The sequence below is a fragment of the Syngnathoides biaculeatus genome, chromosome 15 (genome assembly GCF_019802595.1).
Source record: "Syngnathoides biaculeatus isolate LvHL_M chromosome 15, ASM1980259v1, whole genome shotgun sequence".
In the NCBI taxonomy this organism is placed as follows: domain Eukaryota; kingdom Metazoa; phylum Chordata; class Actinopteri; order Syngnathiformes; family Syngnathidae; genus Syngnathoides; species Syngnathoides biaculeatus.
Genome location: NC_084654.1, coordinates 21734339 through 21753939, shown reverse-complemented (window position 1 = coordinate 21753939; position 19601 = coordinate 21734339). Strand labels below are relative to the sequence as shown.

Sequence of the window (19601 nt, the reverse complement as noted above, 5' to 3'; positions counted from 1 at the left end):
CTCTCTTTTTTTTTTTTTTTTTTTAAAAAAGTTGATTTGAACGCTTCTAAATCTCCACTTGGCCGCGTTAGCAGATTAACGGGAACTCTCGCTAATGAACGCGATTGTCCAAAACGGCTTTTCCGCGATTGTCTCGCTTTTCCGGTAAATGTGGCTCACGTTACTCATTTTACAGACTTCGTCGCGTCGCTCCAGCAAATTCCATCCATTTTCCTTGCCGCTTATCCTCACGAGGGGCGCGGGGAGCAGGAGGCGGGGTAACAGCCAATCGCACGGCACGTAGAGACAAACAACAGCTGCAGACATAATCACACCTACGAGCAATTTTAGTGTCCGATTAACGTTGCGTGTTTTTGAGATGTGGGAGGAAACCGGTGTGCCCACCCGGAGAAAACCCACGCAGGCACGGATGGGGAGAACATGCAAACTCCACACAGGCGGGTCCGGGATTGAACCCGGGACCTCAGAACTGTGAGGCCAACGCTTTACCAGCGGAGCCCACCGTGTCGCCTGCAACAAATTCCACTTTTTTTTTTCAGTTTTTTTTTTTAATGCACCCCTGGCAAGTTTTCTAATGATGTTGACATTCTCCTTGAGCATCAGCGCCTCCATTTTGATTCATATGGCATAATGTTAATTTGTCGTGTTTATTATTTTGTACGTTGTTTTGTCAATATTTATTATTTGGCGTGTGCTTAGTTTATGAGCTGGAAGCTGTTTGATTTGCACCCAAATGTTGACTTGACGGACATTAGTAATTGATGGTGGCTCTATTTGGCAAAGAGAAAATAATCATTATAATTTGTCTGTTTGAAGTTGCAGTAGTTGCCATCATTGCTTGACCTGTTCCTGTTCCCGTATTTTTCCTTGCCTCTCCTTTTCCCGGGGCCTTTTCCAGTTCCCGTCTTGTTCTCTCTTCCTCCCCCCCCCTTTCTGCTTCTTCTCTTCTACTCTCCCCGCTCCACGGCGTGCCCGTTCCCCTTTTCCTGCCCTCGTTGCTTGACCCCTTCCTGTTCCTGTTCCCGTTCCTGTTCCTGAAGCGTCTCCCCCCCCCCTCCTCCTCATTCATCTTTTACTTGCTTGGAAAATACGAAGAATGTTCTCTCCCCTCTGTGGAAAGCCATCCGGATCGTATCGTTCTTTTCTTTCCCCAGATAAGCGCTTGTGTATCTGTGTGCGTTTAGGTGTGTGTGTGTGTGTGTGTGTTGGACTGATTAAAAGGCAGCACAGTGAGACCGCTGCCAAAAATATTTAAGATGAAATGGAGCCTGACACAAGGTCTTGGCGGCCCCTGAAAAATTGTTGTTGACGATGATGATGAGGCAGATGTATATTTTGGGTCTTTCTGGAGAAACGATGATGATGACAATTTTCCCTCAACTTAATGAGTCTTTTTTTTCCCCTCCTCATTTTTCTTCCCTTTGTCACCAGAGCAAAAAAAAAAAAAAGCAATTTTATGAATAATTCATCCGTCGAAGCGACACGTAGAAATAAAAGACGTTTCCTTTTCCATCATTTTATCTGATGTATTTTTGAATGTGACTCAGTGTTAAATATGAAGTATGTTTTTTATTTTATGATTGAAAAAATAGATTCTTATTGACATCCTAGTTTAAGATCTAATTAATTAATTTTACGATGAAAAAATTGACATTTACCATGAACACTAATTTATAATCATGCAAATGGTTTGTAAAAACAATTGTTATGATTATTTAAAATGTGAAGTGATGTGCAATATAAAAATATATTTTTTATTCATATTTTTAAAAAATCCTACTACTTTAATTATTAATAACACCAAGGGACACACCTTAGTCTGATTAATGATTAATGATCTGGGTGTTACCATTTGTAATGAATGAGTCATGATTTTTTTTCTGTTAAAAGGAAAATAATACAATTTTATGAAATATTATTAAGTTTGGCGTTGAAAATTTTAAATTAAATGCAATATATTTTCATATATTTCAAACATTTTACTCGCCATTATTTAAAATACGATGTCATGTGAAGTACAAAATAGATATTTTTGTTTTTCAAAATGATTTTTCCTTCTCGATCTGTCACAACTTTTTAAATCAATCAATTACTTAAAAAAAAAATCCATGTGACGATTTTTGTATCGTTCCTATTTGGCACGCTCCTTCCTTTTTTTTGCCTCCCACATTTGAGCCGTTCAATATTTATTCCTAATTAATATTTTTCTCCGAAGGCAAACGAGTTGAAAGTCTTGACATTTTCGCCTTTTGTGGCCTTTCCGCGTCGCTCGGTTAAAAAAAAAAAAAAACAAACAAAAAAAAAAAAACACCTTCGCCAGTCAGTGTCAGTCCTCACACACAAAAAAGAAAAAAAGAAAAATGAATAAAGACTGGAGTTAAGTTTTTAATAATGCACTGACACAGAAACACCGGGACGGAATTCAGACTTTGCCTCACTGACTCACTTGTTTATTATTATTATAGTGTGCGTGTGTGTGCACTTATGTATGTGTGTGTGTGTGTGTGTGTGTGTGTGAGAGATACGTAACAAAAACACACCAAGTCCAAAGTGTCTGCTCTACTAGCGTCTTTATTACACGTACTAGTTGTAGATGGTGCGGGTGTACTTAATGCAGGCGTGTCAAACTCATTTTTCTCGCGTTCCACGTTGTCGCTCAGCTGTTCACGTTTGGTGACGCAAAAATGGTTGCGATATCTCAACTCTATGATTGACATGACAGTTTTGAAAATTTGGTGCAATTTTGTACAAGAATCGTGGAAATGGAAAACTCTAGATTTGGCTTCGCGGGCCCACATAAAATCACGTGGCGGGCCAGATGTGGCCCCCGGGCCTTGAGTTTGACAACGGCGAGGCCAACGCTTTCCAGCTGCGCCGCCGGCTCCTGTCACACAAACTTGCATCTCAAAGCACCACGAGGCCCACGATCATCAGTAAACGGGCGGATCAAATCTAAATATTACGAAGGCTGGCTAGCATAGCGTTTGCGTGCTAATGCAGCATCACCTATTCACAGGCTTGTCCTGCCGTAGCATATTTTCCTCTGGTCTGACAGGTCGGGTTTAAAATCTATTTTGGGCGGCCATCATACACACGCGCGTCCCGAGCCCGCCCGTAAATCCCACTGCTGAATATTGCATGAGCAGCTGAACGGTGAAGCGCCGACGGCGGGCAGACGTCTGAAAAATGTGGAGGAGCCGCAGCTGATTGATTCCACGCAATGCGTGTATGAATCTGTGTGAGTGTGTGTGTGTGCGTGCGATGTGTGGTCGCTTGTTTAACGTCTTGTACTCAACACGAAATGTTAGTGACTTAGCCAGATGCTCAGTGACAAGTGTGTCCAAATATTCATCATTGTGTGCGTGTGCATGTGTGTGTGTGTGTGTGTGTGTGTGTGTGGGGGGGGGGGGGTGTTAATGTAGTCCACATTGCAGCGCTCACACAAAAGCGCGCCGGCCTCGCAGACGTTTACATATTTGAAATATTCCTACGTACTCGCCGAACTGTTTCCCGAGCGCTGCGTTCAGATGTTGTCGCTGCTAGGCAGAGTTCGCCTTTGCGGTGCCGTAAAATTTGACTAGAGAACCCATCCGTCCGTTTTTCTTGGCCGCTTATCCTCACGAGGGCAGCGGGGAGCGCCGGAGGCTAGCCCAGCTGTCAGTGGGCAGGAGGCGGGGTACACCCTGAACTGGTCGCCAGCCAATCGCAGGGCACGTAGCGACAAACGGCCGCACTCACCATCACACCTATGGGCAATTTAGAGTGTGATCCCACCGTGCCGCCCCAAATGTTTCCATTCCATAAATATTTTTTTTGTTTGTTTGTTTGAACAGCGGCAGAATTGTGCATCGTCGGATCTGCTGTAAAATTATCGCTCAGAGCACAAATCAATTTTTGTCACAATTTTTTCCGAATAACTGGAAGAATACACAACTTGTAGTTTTGCAGTTATTGGAAAAAAATGGCATAAATTAAGTATCCAGAACATAAATCTATTTTTTGAACAAAAAAAAAACTTTTTTTGTCATGTAAACTGTCAAAACACATTGCACTTTCTTCGTTTGAACAGCTAGCATAAAAATAGGCTAGCAACTCTTTTTTTTTGTTTGTTTATTGTTTTTGTTTTTTCCATATGTGGACCTGCATTTGCCAACAATTTGAACAGCTGTAAATAAAACCGAAATCAACTCTACTCAAAATTGTCAATGGAACATTTCTGAAGAATTTAAATTTGATTGTTGATTGTACAATTCTATAGAATTGTATAGAATTCTACAGATTTCTATAGAATTTCTAGAGAACATTTTTAGCAGGGAATATGAATACAATAAATCAACCGATAAAAAAATAGCTCAGAGAAGACACATGAAGAGATTTTGCATTTGGGGCAGTGCCCCACCGCGCGCCGCTAACGCTGCTTTGTTGTTGTTGTTGTTTTTTTTACGTCACTTGTCTTCCTTTCCGCACGCTTCGATTTTTGCTGCGCTCGGTGCGAGCGGCAGCTAAAAATCGAAGCAGCAAGTTGGCGCCTCACGAATTCTGCCTAGCAACAAGTCGCCGCGCAATTAGCCCGAGAACTGCGAGCACCTGTCTCGCCGCGCTCTTTGATTTTCTGCGTTGACTTCCCGGGTTGCCACGGAAACCATTTCCCACTCCTCGCCCCGCGCCGCTGACGGAGGTGAACGTGGAGCGCGGCGCTCGCGTTCTCCCAACCGCGTATTTGTGCATCTGCGATGCGTTTTTGTGCGTTCGCGACGCGGGTGATCGGCGAGGCCAGCGCGTCCAATCGTTTGACATTTGACAGACAGGAGCTCCTGCGAGTCTCCGGGAAAAAAAAATGCAGCGTTTGCCGTTGTGCAGGACAAGGAAACGAGGCCTGGGAATCCAAAGTCTGTTTTTGTTTATTTTCGTACAAGCGCACTCACACATACCGAATACAGTGATGAAAATAAGTATTTGAACACCCTGCGATATTGCGAGCTCTTCGGAATCATGGAGGGGTCTGAAATTTTCATCGTAGGTGCGTGCCCATCGTGAGAGAGATAATCTGAAAAGAAAAATGCAGAAATCGCAATGTATGATTTTTTTTTAATGATTTATTTGTGTGATACAGCTGCAAATAAGTATTTGAACACCTCTTTATCAGCTAGAATTTTGACCCTCAAAGACCTGTTCGTTCGCCTTTAAAAGTCCAGCCCGTCTTAAGTTTGCCAGTGATGATTTGGATGATACAGAGGAGTCATGGGAAAAAGTTTTATGGTCAGATGAGACCAAAATGGAACTTTTTGGTCATAATTCCACTAACCGTGTTTGGAGGAAGACGAACGATGAGTTCCATCCCAAGAACGCCGTCCCTACTGTGAAGCATGGGGGTGCTAGCATCAATCTTTGGGGGACAGGACGACTGCGATGTATTAAGGAGAGGATGACGGCGGCCGAGTATTGTGAGATTTTGGGGAACAACCTCTTTCCCACTGTCGGAGCATTGAAGATGGGTCGTGGTTGCGTCTTTCAACACGACGATGACCCGAAGCCAGGAAAACCCAAGGAGTGGCTCCGTAAGAAGCACATCAAGGTTCTGGCGTGGCCTAGCCAGTCTCCAGACCTAAACCCAATAGAAAATCTTTGGAGGGAGCTGAAACTCGCCCAGAAACCTGTCTGATCTCGAAAAGATCTGTGTGGAGGACTGGGCCTAAATCCCTCCCGCAGTGTGTGCAAACCTGGTGAACAACTACAGGAAACGTTTGACCTCTATAATCGCAAACCAAGGCTACTGTACCAAAATATTAACACATGCTTTTCTCAGGTGTTCAAATACTTATTTGCAGCTGTTTCTGCCACCTCGTGTAAAATAAATCCGCACACCAACGGAAAAAAACCAGTCGCGTTACGCACGGGCACACGTACTCGTCGTATAATTAATGTGATGGCTCCCCCTCAGCAATTATTAATGAAAACAGCTGGCTTTTCTCTTCTCGTGGGATCGAATGCCCAAACACTCTCTGTCGTTCATTTCTTTTTTTTTGTTGTTGTTTTTTTTTTTTTTTTTGTCGGCCATGCTTGCGTGGCAGCTATTTCGTGCGGGTGTCGCGTTTCCCGGGAATCCGATCCCCGGCCCCGGCCCCCCCCCCGGCACGGACGCGAAAGGTTGGCCCCGTGTGAAACTCGATTCTTTGCGATCGATGAGAAAACGCGCCGGCCCGCAGGAAAACTTCCGACGCACGCCGAAGGACAATCGAGATGCTTTTGTCAAAAAAAAAAAACGACAAAAATGGACAGTTGCAATCTGAGTTCGCATCATTAGCTGCGCTTAGCGTCATTAGCTTAGCATGAAGCAGAGATGTTTTTTTTTTTACCCCCACTCCCGAATCCTCCCCCACCCTTACCGTCTGAAGACAATTTTTGTCATGATTATGCTAACACCGTTAGCAACATGATAACACTTTCTAAAAAACGTCAATTGTGATTGTTCGTACCAAATTGAGAAATCAAACTGAACGAACTGTTAGCGGTGAAGGCTTATGAAGTACGATTTTGTCAGCATGTCATGATAATTTGGACGAAAGCCTTTCAAACGGAACTTTTTAATCCAGATTCGACACCGACGTTTTCCGCCAAAGTCCCATCTGGTCGTCTGGCGGGTCGCTGCCCCGACGTTACCCCACGCGAGCACGCCGTAACGACTAAAAGTGATATTTAACGTCTCCGACTGCATTTTTAGGATTTGCACTGAGCTTTATTATCTGGATCTGGTGGGTCACTGCCCTACTTGCCCCCCATGCAAGATGATCACAGGTGCCAAACTCAAGGCCCGAGGGCCAGATCCGGCCCGCCGCCCGATTTTATGTGGCCCGCGGAGGCAAATCACGTGTATCAACTTCCATGATTTTTGTTCAAATCTGTACCAAAATCTCCACTTGTCATATCATAAATGATGACGAGAGATTGCAAGCATTTTACCAAACATCAACAATAGTTGGAAAAAAACATTGCCCTTGATTTCTGATTCCAAAATTAGTGCCTAAATCCATCCATCCATCAGTTTTCTTTTGCCGCTTATCCTCACGAGGGTCGCGGGGAGTGCCGGAGCCGAGCCCAGCTGTCAACGGGCAGGAGGCGGGGGACACCCTGAACCGGTCGCCAGCCAATCGCAGGGCACACCTATGGACAATTTAGAGTGTCCAATTCATGTTGCATGTTTTTGGGATGTGGGAGGAAACCGGAGCGCCTGGAGAAAACCCACGCAGGCACGAGGAGAACACGCACACACACAGGCACACAGGCGGGGCCAGGTTTGAACCCAGGTCCTCAGAACTGTGAGGCCAACGTTTTACCAGCTGATCCACCGTGCCGCTAGTTCCTAAATTTAATGTGCAAACATGAAATTTGGCACCTCCTACCTTGCAAAAACATGCAACATTAATCAGACACTCTAAATTGCCCATAGGTGTGATTGTGGGGTCGGCTGTTTGTCTTCATGTGCCCTGCGATTGGCTGGCAACCAGTTCAGGTTTTACCCCGCCTCCTGCCCGTGGACAGCTGGGATAGGCTCCGGCACTCTTCGTGACCCTCGTGAGGATAAGCGGCTAAGAAAATGGATGGATCGACGGATGGATATGATAGGTCAATTCAAGCTTTTGGTGTTTTCACAGTCATAACGACCCTCTGACTGCCCCACGCTAAAAATGAGTTTGACACCCCTGACTTGAGGGTTTGGGACCAAGCTGCCACTAGATGGCGCCAAAGAATTTTTCTTCGATTAGACTTGGCTTTGACCACAGCGCAAAAATAGCGTTGCGTTACTGTATTCTGCAAATCACTCACACAATACCCCCCCCCTAATATTTTTGAATGTGAAACAAAAGTTCCTTTTACATTCCTCGATCGACAACAATTGCTTGTTTTGTTTTTTTTTTCCGACGATCTATCTGGTGGGGCAGGTGGCCAACTGCCCCACGTAGCCCCCGATGCGAGCAGATTGCGAGGACCAAAATCTGGACCTTTTTGATCGAATCTGGACCAAAACGCCCTTCTTCTTCTTCTTCTTCTTCTTCTCTCTCTCACATCTCTCTATGTTTTTTTTTGGTGTTATTAAATGACATTGTCTGTCTGTGCGCTATTTTGCGTCATCGCGCACATTTTTTGTCCCTAAGATCTCAAAGGTCTTAAAAATTGCCGATCAGCCGTCACTTAATCGAGTATCGCATGTCAGCCTCAATCCTTAATATTACAGCCTTTGAAAATGGATAGTTTTGCTTCAAAAATAAAAAATAAAAAAGCAGAAACAGGCCGGAGAGCGCATGAAAGCGAGGTCAAGGCTTCATTAAATGTCTGTAATCCCCGTCAGCGGTTCCGCTCTAATGGAATTGTACCCGGGCTCACCTTGAACGGCCCGATGGCGCTCCAGAGGAGAAGGAGAACTAGACGGTCATTTCAATTTTTCATTTTTTTTGTTCCCCAGCAGCAGATGAGCCGCGGTGGTGAAGATTCGGGATTTTCCATCCACGTTTAATCGTCCGTGACCGAGCAAAGCGGGGCAGGGACCCAACGCGCCCACGAGATGGCGGTGTTGTGAAAAAAGCTAGCTACGAACCAACACGTTCATTTTCAATTTTAATTCATTTTGCAATGGGCGGAGGCCATATTGACCCATGGACTTCCTTCAAGGGGATACGTTTCCCAAAAGCCCGCGAGGCCGGTTTTCCTCCGGGGGTGGTGGCGCTGTGGCGTGTGTGCGTATCCCGACCAAAAATGTTGGTGTGTAAAATAAATAAAGAAAAAAATCAGCAGCTGTCTACTAGTGCGTGCCACACGCAACCTAGCGCAGCGCCACCGCAGCAGATGGAAGTCGAGGCCCGGCGCGTTTCTGGGTGGCCAACGCAAATTAAAAACCAACCTGACTTGCAGCTCGTTTAAAACACAGATATAATAGTGAGATTATTTCAATTTACAATGACTCATGCGAATGGATGTGAGATGTGGAATACACTGCGAATAAAATTGTTGATCTATTTAATTATGTATATTATCTTGATAAGTAAATTACATTATTTTAAAAGGAATTTAATCATAATTATTATTTATTTATTTATTATTGGTAATAATAATAGAATAAAAAAACATTACATATTACACCTATTTTTTAATCCATGACAGGATATGGATAAGTAAATAAAAAAAAAATGAAGGATGTATAATTTTTTTTGTCTTGCACTCATTTATAATTCATAAATTCAGATAAATATTTCATATTAATGCAGATCAATATGAAAAAAATATCATCAATAATAAATACAATAAAAGCAGCTATGTATGACATTATATATTTACATAAAATGTATATATTTTTAAATAATATCTAAAAATAAATATTTGCAGGTCAATGCAAAAAAAAATTTGAATAATATAAATGACTGGAATATACTTGAAACACATTTTGGAAATTTATAAATTATTATAACTAATTGGTGCATATAATCTAATGTCAATGTAATATAATTTTAAAACAAAATGAAAATAAAAAACCTTGTTAATATTTTCAAACACTTTAGATTGAGATAAATATATTTGTATATTTAAATATTTAAACTGATGATGATGACAACTATTATTATTATCACAATGTTGATAGTGATGATGATAAGTAATAAGCGTATAATACAAATATCGGGCCAGAAATCCCAGTCATTAACATGCAACATAAGCGTAACCGGCCCGCCTGCCAAGGAGAAATGGGTCAGCGCCATTAAAGCAGATCCTCTTAGAAATAATTCAGCGTTCTATTAAAAATAGCCGTTCTTGAGACTAGATTAACTCCCAGAACGCACACGGCCAATTAGGCCCGTCGTGCTTCGTTTCCGAAACCAAAGCGCGACACCCCAAACGGCCGCCAGAAATTTCGCTCCGTCCGCCTTCGGAACCGCGCTCGGGACCGCAACCCAGAATGCGTCTATTGTCGTGGTGCGCGCGGGTCCGAGAAGACAATGGCGGGCCTTCACGGGGGTGGGGGGTGGTGCGGCGGTGGCCGTGCCTGGGGCTTCTCGAAAGAAAGGTCGCCATTGAAAGCTGCCTCGAGACCGCTTGTCTCAATGTTTGGGTTTCTCCCTCTTCAAGTTGGATCCATCCATCCATTTTCTACTGCTTATCCGGGTCAGGTCGCGGGGGAAGTAGCTTTAGCATGGATACCCAGACTTCCCCTTCCCCAGCCACTTCTTCCAGCTCTTCCGGAGGGATCCCGAGGCGTTCCCATGCCAACCGAGAGACATAGTCTCTCCGGCGTGTCCTGGGTCGTCCCCGAAGTCTCTTTCCGGTGGGACGTGCTCGGAACACCTCACCTGTGGAGGCGTCCGGGACGCATCCGGATCAGATGCCCCAACCGCCTCATCTGGCTCCTCTCAATGCGGGGGAGCAGCGGCTCCACACTGAGCCCCTCCCTGATGACCGAGCTTCTCACCAAATCTAGAACGGAGACTCCGGACACCCTGCGGAGGAAACTGATTTGGGCCGCTTGTGTCCGGGATCTTGTTCTTTCGCTCACAGCCCACAGCTCTTGCCCATAGGTGAGGGTCGCAACGTAGATAAACTGATAAATTGAGAGCTTCGCCTTTCAACTTAGCGACAAAGTCCGCAGCACCGCAGGCGCCGCACCGATCCGGTCGGTCAGGTCGGATCCGTTTGTTTGAACTGCGAAAGCGCTTTTGCCTTGCATGTGTCTCGTTTTTTTTCTTTTTCAAATTCTTAACCGTCACTACAGATGACCCGAGTTCCAGGGTTCTCAGGAAAAACCCATCTGCCTTCAGTTCCGAGCAAAACTTCGAGTTACAAGTCCTGAATGGTGCCAACGGACCTCACAACAACAAGTAGTTGGTTAGATTAAAAACAATTCTTCAAAACGTGAAAATGCAATATACTTATATATATGTGTGTGTGTATATATATATATATATATATATATATGTATATATATATATGTATGTATATATATATATATATATATGTATATGTATATATATATATATATATATATGTATGTATATATATATATATATGTATGTATATGTATATATATTGTGTATTTAATCAAAGTTACGCAAGTCTGCTAGCTTAATGCTAACACAGGGTGCAAAAAAGCAGATAAGGGCTAACAAAACTAGCATATATGAACACAAACAGTCCAGGATATAGACAGACACAAAAAAATATATATTACTCCAACTTACTGAGCCACTTAGTTGGGAAACTCTTGTTTTTTTTTTTTTATTATTCATGCGTGTATTGTATTTACACACACACACACACACACTGGCTGACATAGCTAAACTATACTGTATTTGCTCCAATACAACATATTAGCATATTTACAGTAACTAATGTAGCATAAAGGTTGTGCACTAAGTCTGTGTATGTATGTTATTATTATTACTATTATTAAATTTCAATTTTGACTTTAAATAATTGTAAACATGATGTTTGTCATAATTTGAATCATTTATTACATGTAAAATAATTGACAGATATCATTATTGAAAGTGTGTATATATTTTTGGGGGACACCATATACATACAATCTCAAAATTAATACAGCTCAGTTCATAAGAATAGTGCAATAATAATGTGTTCAAATATTTATAAAAGTGTTATTATTAACACTTAAACATATTTTATTTAGGATACTCTATGTATGTATAAGTAATTATAAAATCTCATCTAATCTGAAATATCAAATGTACTGTAAATAAAAATACAAACAATCTAAAATATTTCTATATTACATAAAAAATAAATCAAAGAAATACTGGCCAAGTGACAGCGCCGCCCCGTCCTTTATTTGCCGCGGGCGGCAGCAAGTTGGCAAGAAAACCACTTTTTTTTTTTTTGTTTTGTTTTTTTTTTTTTTTTCCGTCACTGGGCAACATTTCACTGGCCAATGTTTAATCGGCGGTCCAAAGTGCACACCGTGGGGGTGCTCGCGAGGAGATGATTCATGGCGAGCCTCTTTGAATAATTTAGTCCAAAAGAACCAAAAGGGTGTCTCTCCCCCCCCCCCCCCCCGCTAACTTTTGTCTCGTACAGGAAGTGTCTGAAAACAGCCCCCCGAAAACTCCCACCGGCCGCCACACAGCCCCCCCGGGTCGGACCCCCTCCCCAATCCTTTCCGGGGTGCCCGTTTGGTTGTGTTGGCACAGCCCCACCCCCCACCCACAAAAGCCCCCATCGTAGCTCACATGAAACTAGAACTGCTCACACATTCTTCATTTCTGTGACTTATTCACCATTTTTTTACATCACATCCATAATCATTTTATTTTATCGACATTCACTTTGATTTATGATTAATTAAGACATCCTCAAACAGCTTATTATTATAATTAATATTAAGTATATATTCCTCAAATTTTTTTGCCTGTATTTTTGATATCCATCCATCCATCCATTTTCTTAGCCGCTTATCCTCACGTGGGTCGCGGGGAGTGCTGGAGCCCATCCCGGCTGTCAACAGACAGGAGGCGGGATATACCCTGAACTGGTCGCCAAACAATCGCAGGGCACATGGAGACAAGCGACCAATTGCACTCACAATCACACCTTGGGACAATTTAGAGTGTCCAATTAATGTCGCATGTTTTTGGGATGTGGGAGGAAACCGGAGCGCCAACCCGGAGAAAAGCCACGCAGGCACGGGGAGAACATGCAAACGCCACGCAGGGGGGTCCGGGATTGAACCCTGGACCTCAGAACTGTGAGGCCAACCGTTTACCAGCTGATCCACCGTGCCCCGCTTATTATTACAATCAATATATTTTATTTTTCAATTTTATTGCCTGTATTTTTATTATATATTTTAATGAATTAAGAATATATTATTATATAAATCATATATGTACATTTTAATACAATGAATAAAGGGTTTTATTGTAAGTTCTTTACTTGAATATTTTAATATATTTTAATTTCAATTTATGTGTACTTTTTGTCTGCAAATTGAAGAAACAAAAACTAGCAAGGAAATTGAACGCCCCCTAGGGAGACATATAGGTACTGCAACGACTTGTGACTTCCGACATGTCGGCCTTTTCCCATCAGGCTTTGCAGCCTGACGCTGAAAAAGCTGGTGGTGCTCCGAGAACTCGACAAGGAGCTCATCTCCGTGGTCATCGCCGTCAAAATTCAAGTAGGGATCATAAACGCGGCTGTGCGCTCGGTCGAGTGAGTTCAAATATGTAAAACAGGAAGTGCGGCGTGTGTGTGCGCGTGCAGGGCTCCAAGCGCATCCTGAGGTCCCACGAGATCATGCTGCCCCCCAGTGGGTCCGTGGAGACGGACCTGGCCCTCACCTTCTCACTGCAGGTATGAAGACGCAGTATCATCGAGTACAATCGGCATTCGTAGGATACACGTAAACATTTGGCTGCGCTGTTTTAACGGATCATCAGTACCCTCACTTCCTGAAACGGGAGGGCAATAAGCTCCAGATCCTGCTGCAGAGACGCAAGCGCTACAAGAACCGAACCATCCTCGGGTACAAGACGCTGGCTGCGGGCTCCATCGACATGGCAGAGGTACGGGCGGCCGCTCGCGTTCCACGTTGGCAGGGTGTTCCTCAAGGGTCCGTCTTAGGGCCTTTTTGTGTCTCGCCTGCGTTGAGATTTCATCAGCAACCTGCGGGCGACCTCCAGATGTATTTTTATTTAAACCTCGGCGGTACACATGCCATAAGTGCACTCACAACCGAGTCTTTTTGTCACCCCCGCCCAAGGTGATGCAGCACCCGACGGAGGGAGGCCAGGTGCTCCCTCTGTGCAGCCATCAGAAGGACCTGCTGGGGAAGGTGGCCGAGATCTGGATCTTCTCGCTCTCCAGTCAGCCCATTGACCACGAGGACGGCAGCCTGCAGGCCGGACACAAGATCAAATGCTCGGGTACCGCCGCCGGCCTCCGTCCGCTTCCGAACCGTTCGCTCGTTCCGAACGCTGGATCTTGTTCTTGGGCAGACAACTACTCGGAGGAGGAGTACGAGAGCTTCTCCTCGGAGCAGGAGGCCAGCGACGACGCGGCACAGGCTCAGGTGGGATCGTCGAGATTAAAAACCAAAACAAGCAAACGTCAGACGGTCCGGTTTGAAGTGAAAGGAGCTTTCTGGTTCAGGATCTGGAAGACGATGAGTACGACGTGCGAAAGCCAAAGAAGCAGAGAAGGTCCATCGTCAGGACGGCATCCATTACAAGAGTTGAGTAAAACAAAAAAAAAAACAAAAAATGAAAACCATAATGCTAATGCTAAATGGGCGGCGCGGTGGATCCGCTGGTAAAGCGTTAGCCTCACAGTTCTGAGGTCCCTGGTGCCTGCGTTGGTTCCCTCCGGGCACTCCTGTTTCCTCCCACATTCCAAAAAACACCCAACATTAATTGGACACTCTAAATTGCCCCAAGGTGTGATTGTGTGTGTGGCTGTTTGTCTCCATGTGCCCTGCGATTGGCTAGCAACCAGTACAGGGTGTAGCCCGCCTCCTGCCCGTTGACAGCTGGGATAGGCTCCAGCATTCCCCGCGACCCTCGTGAGGATAAGCGGCAAAGAAAATGGATGGATAATCCTATATGGAGTGGATAGGTGAACATGTACCATGAAGCTTAGACTGAAGCTAAAAAGAAAGCTAAAGGCTCAGGTTGGAGCGAAGATAAAAGTCAAACCCAATTTAAAGCTAATGCTTTAGCTAGCTAACACATATGCTGAACTTAAAACGTCACAAACGAAATCTAAAGCAAGAAAACGGCGTTATTAAAGATGAAATGGATGTTAAGATTGAAAAGAAAGCTACGATAAAGCTTCAACTGAGGATGAAAATGAACTCAATTGCTCTCGATTCATCTTAAACCAAAGATCAAGCTAAAGCTAAAGCTAAAGCTAAAGAGTGGGCGAAGGTCGACTTAGCAAAACGTCAAATTAAATCTAAATCTTAAATTGGAATTAAAATAAAAATTATATCTTCTGGCAACGCTCACACTAAGGCTAAAACAAAAGTCACAGCTTCACTCGCTAAAAGATAAAGTCAAAACCAAAGTTCAAGCTAACACATATTTTTAAACTAAAGTTAATACTTCACAATCAAAAACCTAAGCTAAAAAGACACGCTAACAAAAACCTGAAGCTAACGTTAAAATGAACACTAAAGCTAAAACAAATACTAGCTATAAAGGTACAACCGACTGTGAACAAGCTGAGGCTAAAACTGGAAGGTGGACAACTTAAGTCTCGGATTAATCCGAAGGTAAAACCGGAATGAAGGGTGGAAGGCTAACGTGAAAACAGAAGACCAACGTGATCATGTACTTGTAGCTAATGCTAAAGCCGCCCAGACTTGGTGCTGATTCTGTTTTCGTTGTGTCATCTTTTAGCAGCAAAACTTCAAGCAGAGAGTCGTGGCCCTCCTCAAGCGGTTCAGAGTCTCCGACGAGGTGACCGGCACGTCATCATATTCATGATGAGGATTCAACCGGATTTGCGGAAGCTAATACCGTTCCTGCGTGTTCGTGGCTAAGGTCCTGGACTCGGAGCAGGATCCGGCCGAGGTTCCTCCGGAGGTGGAGGAGGAAGATCTGGACCTGGATAGCGTGGAGTTCGACAATCCCAGCGACAGCGGACCGGAGCTGGACGACGACGACAGCGTCCTCAGCACACCCAAACCCAAACTCAAGTGAGTACAGTCCTGACACGAGTCGAATCTTTTTGGCGCCGAACGTCACCGGAACGAAACGGACCAATCCAGGCTTGAAAATTAAATTCTGATACTAGTTACTACTTTATTTTTTTTATCCAGGATTTTGTTCCAGAACTGGAAAGGCATTTTTTTTCGATTTAGTTTTTTCCAAATTCTATTCTGGGCTTCTGGGCTGGGTTTACATCTTCCGGCGAACCCTCCAGATCAGTTTTTCTTTGAAACCTAAACATATTCCTTACCCCGGCCGTCGTAAACTGGGTTAAGTTTTTCTTCACCAGAAGAGAGAATTCTTCATTGGGGCGGACTTTGATCCTGAGCGCACGCTGTGAAAGCGATTAAAGGGTTTTTTTTTTTTTTTTAAGGCAAAGAAGTGGAACGTTACGCAACGCGCGAGTCGGTCACCTGACCCGAATCCGCCTGAGCCAAAACTGAAGGGAAAATGCCACAAGAACCAGCAGGAACTGAAGACATTTGAAGAGTTCAGACCCAAAAGCAGACACATCTATTTTTGTTGTTTCTGTAGATCAGGGGGTGTCAAACTAGGTTGTTATGATTGTGAAATCGCCTCATTATCTTTACACTGATTTGGAATCAGAAGTCAAGGTCAACGGGTTTTCCCGCTATTGTTCATGTTTGGTCACACAAAAATGCTTGCAATATCTCAAACTTGTCATTTATGACATGGCAATTAGAAATTTGAACAAAAATCCCGGAAGTTGACACGCACACGATTTGCCTGTGCGGGCCGCGTAAAACCATACGGCGGGCCAGATCGGGCCCCCGGGCCTCGGTTTTGACACCAGTGAAACAGAAACAACAAAAAAAATGGATATATCTGCTTTTTGCGTCTGAACTCTTCGTTTGCAGTCGTGACAGAGGACGAAATCCAAGTTCCGCTCACGTCCCTGTGTGGAGTTTTGCACGTTCTCCCCGGCAAAGAAATGGATGGATGGATTTTAGATTATTTAAGAGTGAAAAAGACATATTTTTTTCCATTATTTTTTTGTATCTATTTCAGGCCATATTTCGAGGGTCTTTCCCTTTCCAGCTCGCAGACGGAAATCGGAAGCATCCACAGCAGCCGCAGCCACCGCGAGCCCCCCAGCCCGGTCGGACCGTCGACACGACCGCCGTCGGTAACCCTCGGTTCGATTTCGCCGTCTCACGTTTCTGCTCTCTTTCCAGATCGCGCCCGAGAAAAACGAGCGCGTTGGCGAGGACAACGTGTCTGAAAACACCTCTTATGTAAATGTCACACGCACACACAGATATAGCGATGCTGGTCGATATTCATAGTTAGTAATATTATTTTTTTCAGGAGCATCCCGAGGCGGTGACGCCGACCACGGAGCTGGAGATGGACAACATGGACACGTTCCTGGACAGACTGCCCCCTAGTGGCAAGATGACCAAGACGGAGTCGCTCATCATTTCGTCCAACAGGTAAGCGGCGGAGGCGGCACGGTGGGTTGCTCAGCCGGTGAAGCGTTGGCCTCACAGTTCTGAGGACCCGGGTTCAATCCCGGCCTCGCCTGTGCGGAGTTTGCATGTCCCCCCCCCCCCCCCCGTGGCTGTGTGGCTTTCCTCCGGGTGGGCACTCCGGTTTCCTCCCCCATTCCAAAAACATGCGACATTAATTGGACACTCTAAATTGCCCCTAGGTGTGATTGTGAGTGCGGCCGTTTGTCTCGATGTGCCCTGCGATTGGCTGGCGACCAGTTCAGGGTGTGCCCCGCCTCCTGCCCGTTGACAGCCGGGATAGGCTCCGGCACTCCCCGCGACCCGAGTGAGGATAAGCGGCTAAGAAAACGGATGGATGGAGGTAAGCGGCGGAATGCACGAAGGGACAAACATCCGCTATCTTACCCAGCCAAATACATAAAGTCGGGAGCAAATGTTAATGTTTTCATAAGTTCGGGTCCGACCCGTGATGGGGTCATTGAACGCCTCCAGGCAGGAGCCCAAGTTGGCGGGCAGGCGGGGTCGCAGCACGTCGCTGAAGGAACGCCAGCCCAGCAGGCCTCAGAACGAGAGAGCCAACAGTTTAGACAACGAGCGGGCGCTGGACACTCGCAGCCACCTGCAGGTAAGAAGCGGAAGTACACGGTGCCCGCTTTCACGTCGTCCGATTCCCGGTGTCCGTTTCGGAAATGCAGATCCCGAGGAAGACGGTGTACGACCAGCTCAACCACATCCTGGTGTCGGACAACCGGCTTCCCGACAGCATCATCCTCATCAACACGTCCGACTGGCAGGGGCAGGCGAGTTTGCCTCCCGAACGTTCCCCGAACGCTCTCTTTTTTCCGCGATCTCCCGTTTTGACGCGCACGTTCCGGTCTACCTTCAGTACCTGTCGGACGTGCTCCAGAACCACCACCTGCCCGTGGTGTGCACGTGCACCGCGGCGGACATCCAGGCGGCGTTCAACACCATCGTGTCCCGCATACAGAGATTGTGAGACTCTCATTTTTACTTCCTACTTCCTTCCTTCTTTTAATTACCGTAATTTCCGGCCTATAAGCCGCGGCTTTTTTCACACGCTTTCAACCCTGCGGTTTATGTGGGGCTGCGGCTAATTTGTGCATTTTTTTCTAACGGACGCAAAGGGGGCACTCGAGTGGAAAAGGTAAGCGTGAGACCGGTGGAATATTTGTGCCGAGGAAGTGACTTTTACCGGTATGTTTTTTTTTTAACCGGCCCTGTTAGTGGTGCGGTAGCATTAGCGCTGTGCTAGCGTGTTGCTACTGTGTTACCGCCGTGTCTCAGTGATTTTTACCGCTGCGTCTTTTTTTTAATCAGCCCTGTTAGCGCTGCGCTAGCGTTAGTGCTGTGCTAGCTTGTTGCTACTGTGTTACTGCCGTGTCTCAATGATTTTTACCGCTATGTCTTTTTTTAATCAGGCCTATTAGCGGTGCGCTAGCAGTAGTGCTGTGCTAGCTTGTTGCTACTGTGTTACTGCCGCGTCTCAGTGATTTAGGTATGTTTTTTTTAACCGGCCCTGTTAGTGCTGTGCTGCCGTGTTGCTTCTAACAGCGGCAAGGGGGCACTCGAGCGGAAAAGGTAAGAGGGAGACCGATGGAATATATGTGCCGAGGAAGTGACTTTTACCGGTCTGGCCCTATTAGCGCTGCGCTAGGGTGTTTATGCCATGTCTCAGTGATTTTTACCGGTGTGTGTGTTTTTTTTTAAACCACCGCTGTTATCGCTGCGCTGGCGTTAGCGCCGTGCTAGCTTGTTGCTACTGTGGAGCTGCCGCGGCAGTTTTTTTTGTGTGCTTTTTTTTTTTTTACCGGTATGTTTTTTTACTTTTTTTTTACCAGCTCTGTTCGTGCTACCGTGTTTTTGCTATGTTAAGCTAAGCTAAGGTATTAAAACTTTGAAAACTCTTTCTGTTTATCGTCTTTGTTTGTAAATATCTCGTGTTTCAACGTGGGTTTCAATGTGGTGTGGCTTACGTATGTGCCAAATGGTATTTCCTGGGTGAGGCTTATAATCAGGTGCGCTCTGTAGGCCGGAAATTACGCTAGTATTTGGAACTGTAGTTGTACAAAACGAAGTCTGCAATTGAATCACTCTTTTGTTTTAAACATAAAATACTAATAATTTCCAGGCAGACATTTTTGTTGTTGAGAATAATTTTGCGTATATTTGTGTTTTCGTGCAGCTGCAACTGCAACTCGCAGACGCCCGTCCCCATCAAGATCGCGGTGGCCGGCGCGCAGCACTACCTCAGCGCCGTGCTCCGCCTCTTCGTGGACCACCTGACCCACAAGACGCCCGACTGGCTGGGATACATGCGCTTCCTTGTCATCCCGCTGGGTGCTGATCGCAACTCTCTTCCTGGCTCAATGCTCACAAACGATGCGAAACGGCACTGACATGCTAA

General features: G+C 45.2%; 1 protein-coding gene across 2 annotated transcripts in view; it reads left to right on the top strand.

Moving 5' to 3' along the window:
- The window catches only part of pacs2 (phosphofurin acidic cluster sorting protein 2), a 36762-nt gene that overhangs the window by 6494 nt on the left and 10667 nt on the right, over positions 1-19601 (top strand). For both annotated transcript variants that reach the window (XM_061844434.1, XM_061844433.1), the window contains exons 2-16: positions 13084-13171; positions 13258-13347; positions 13434-13559; positions 13757-13919; positions 13992-14065; positions 14146-14226; positions 15393-15452; positions 15537-15691; positions 16734-16824; positions 16901-16960; positions 17034-17158; positions 17669-17801; positions 17872-17976; positions 18063-18169; positions 19380-19534. In XM_061844434.1, the coding sequence (XP_061700418.1) occupies positions 13084-13171; positions 13258-13347; positions 13434-13559; positions 13757-13919; positions 13992-14065; positions 14146-14226; positions 15393-15452; positions 15537-15691; positions 16734-16824; positions 16901-16960; positions 17034-17158; positions 17669-17801; positions 17872-17976; positions 18063-18169; positions 19380-19534 (1613 nt within the window). The remainder of the gene's footprint in view (positions 1-13083; positions 13172-13257; positions 13348-13433; positions 13560-13756; positions 13920-13991; positions 14066-14145; positions 14227-15392; positions 15453-15536; positions 15692-16733; positions 16825-16900; positions 16961-17033; positions 17159-17668; positions 17802-17871; positions 17977-18062; positions 18170-19379; positions 19535-19601) is intronic.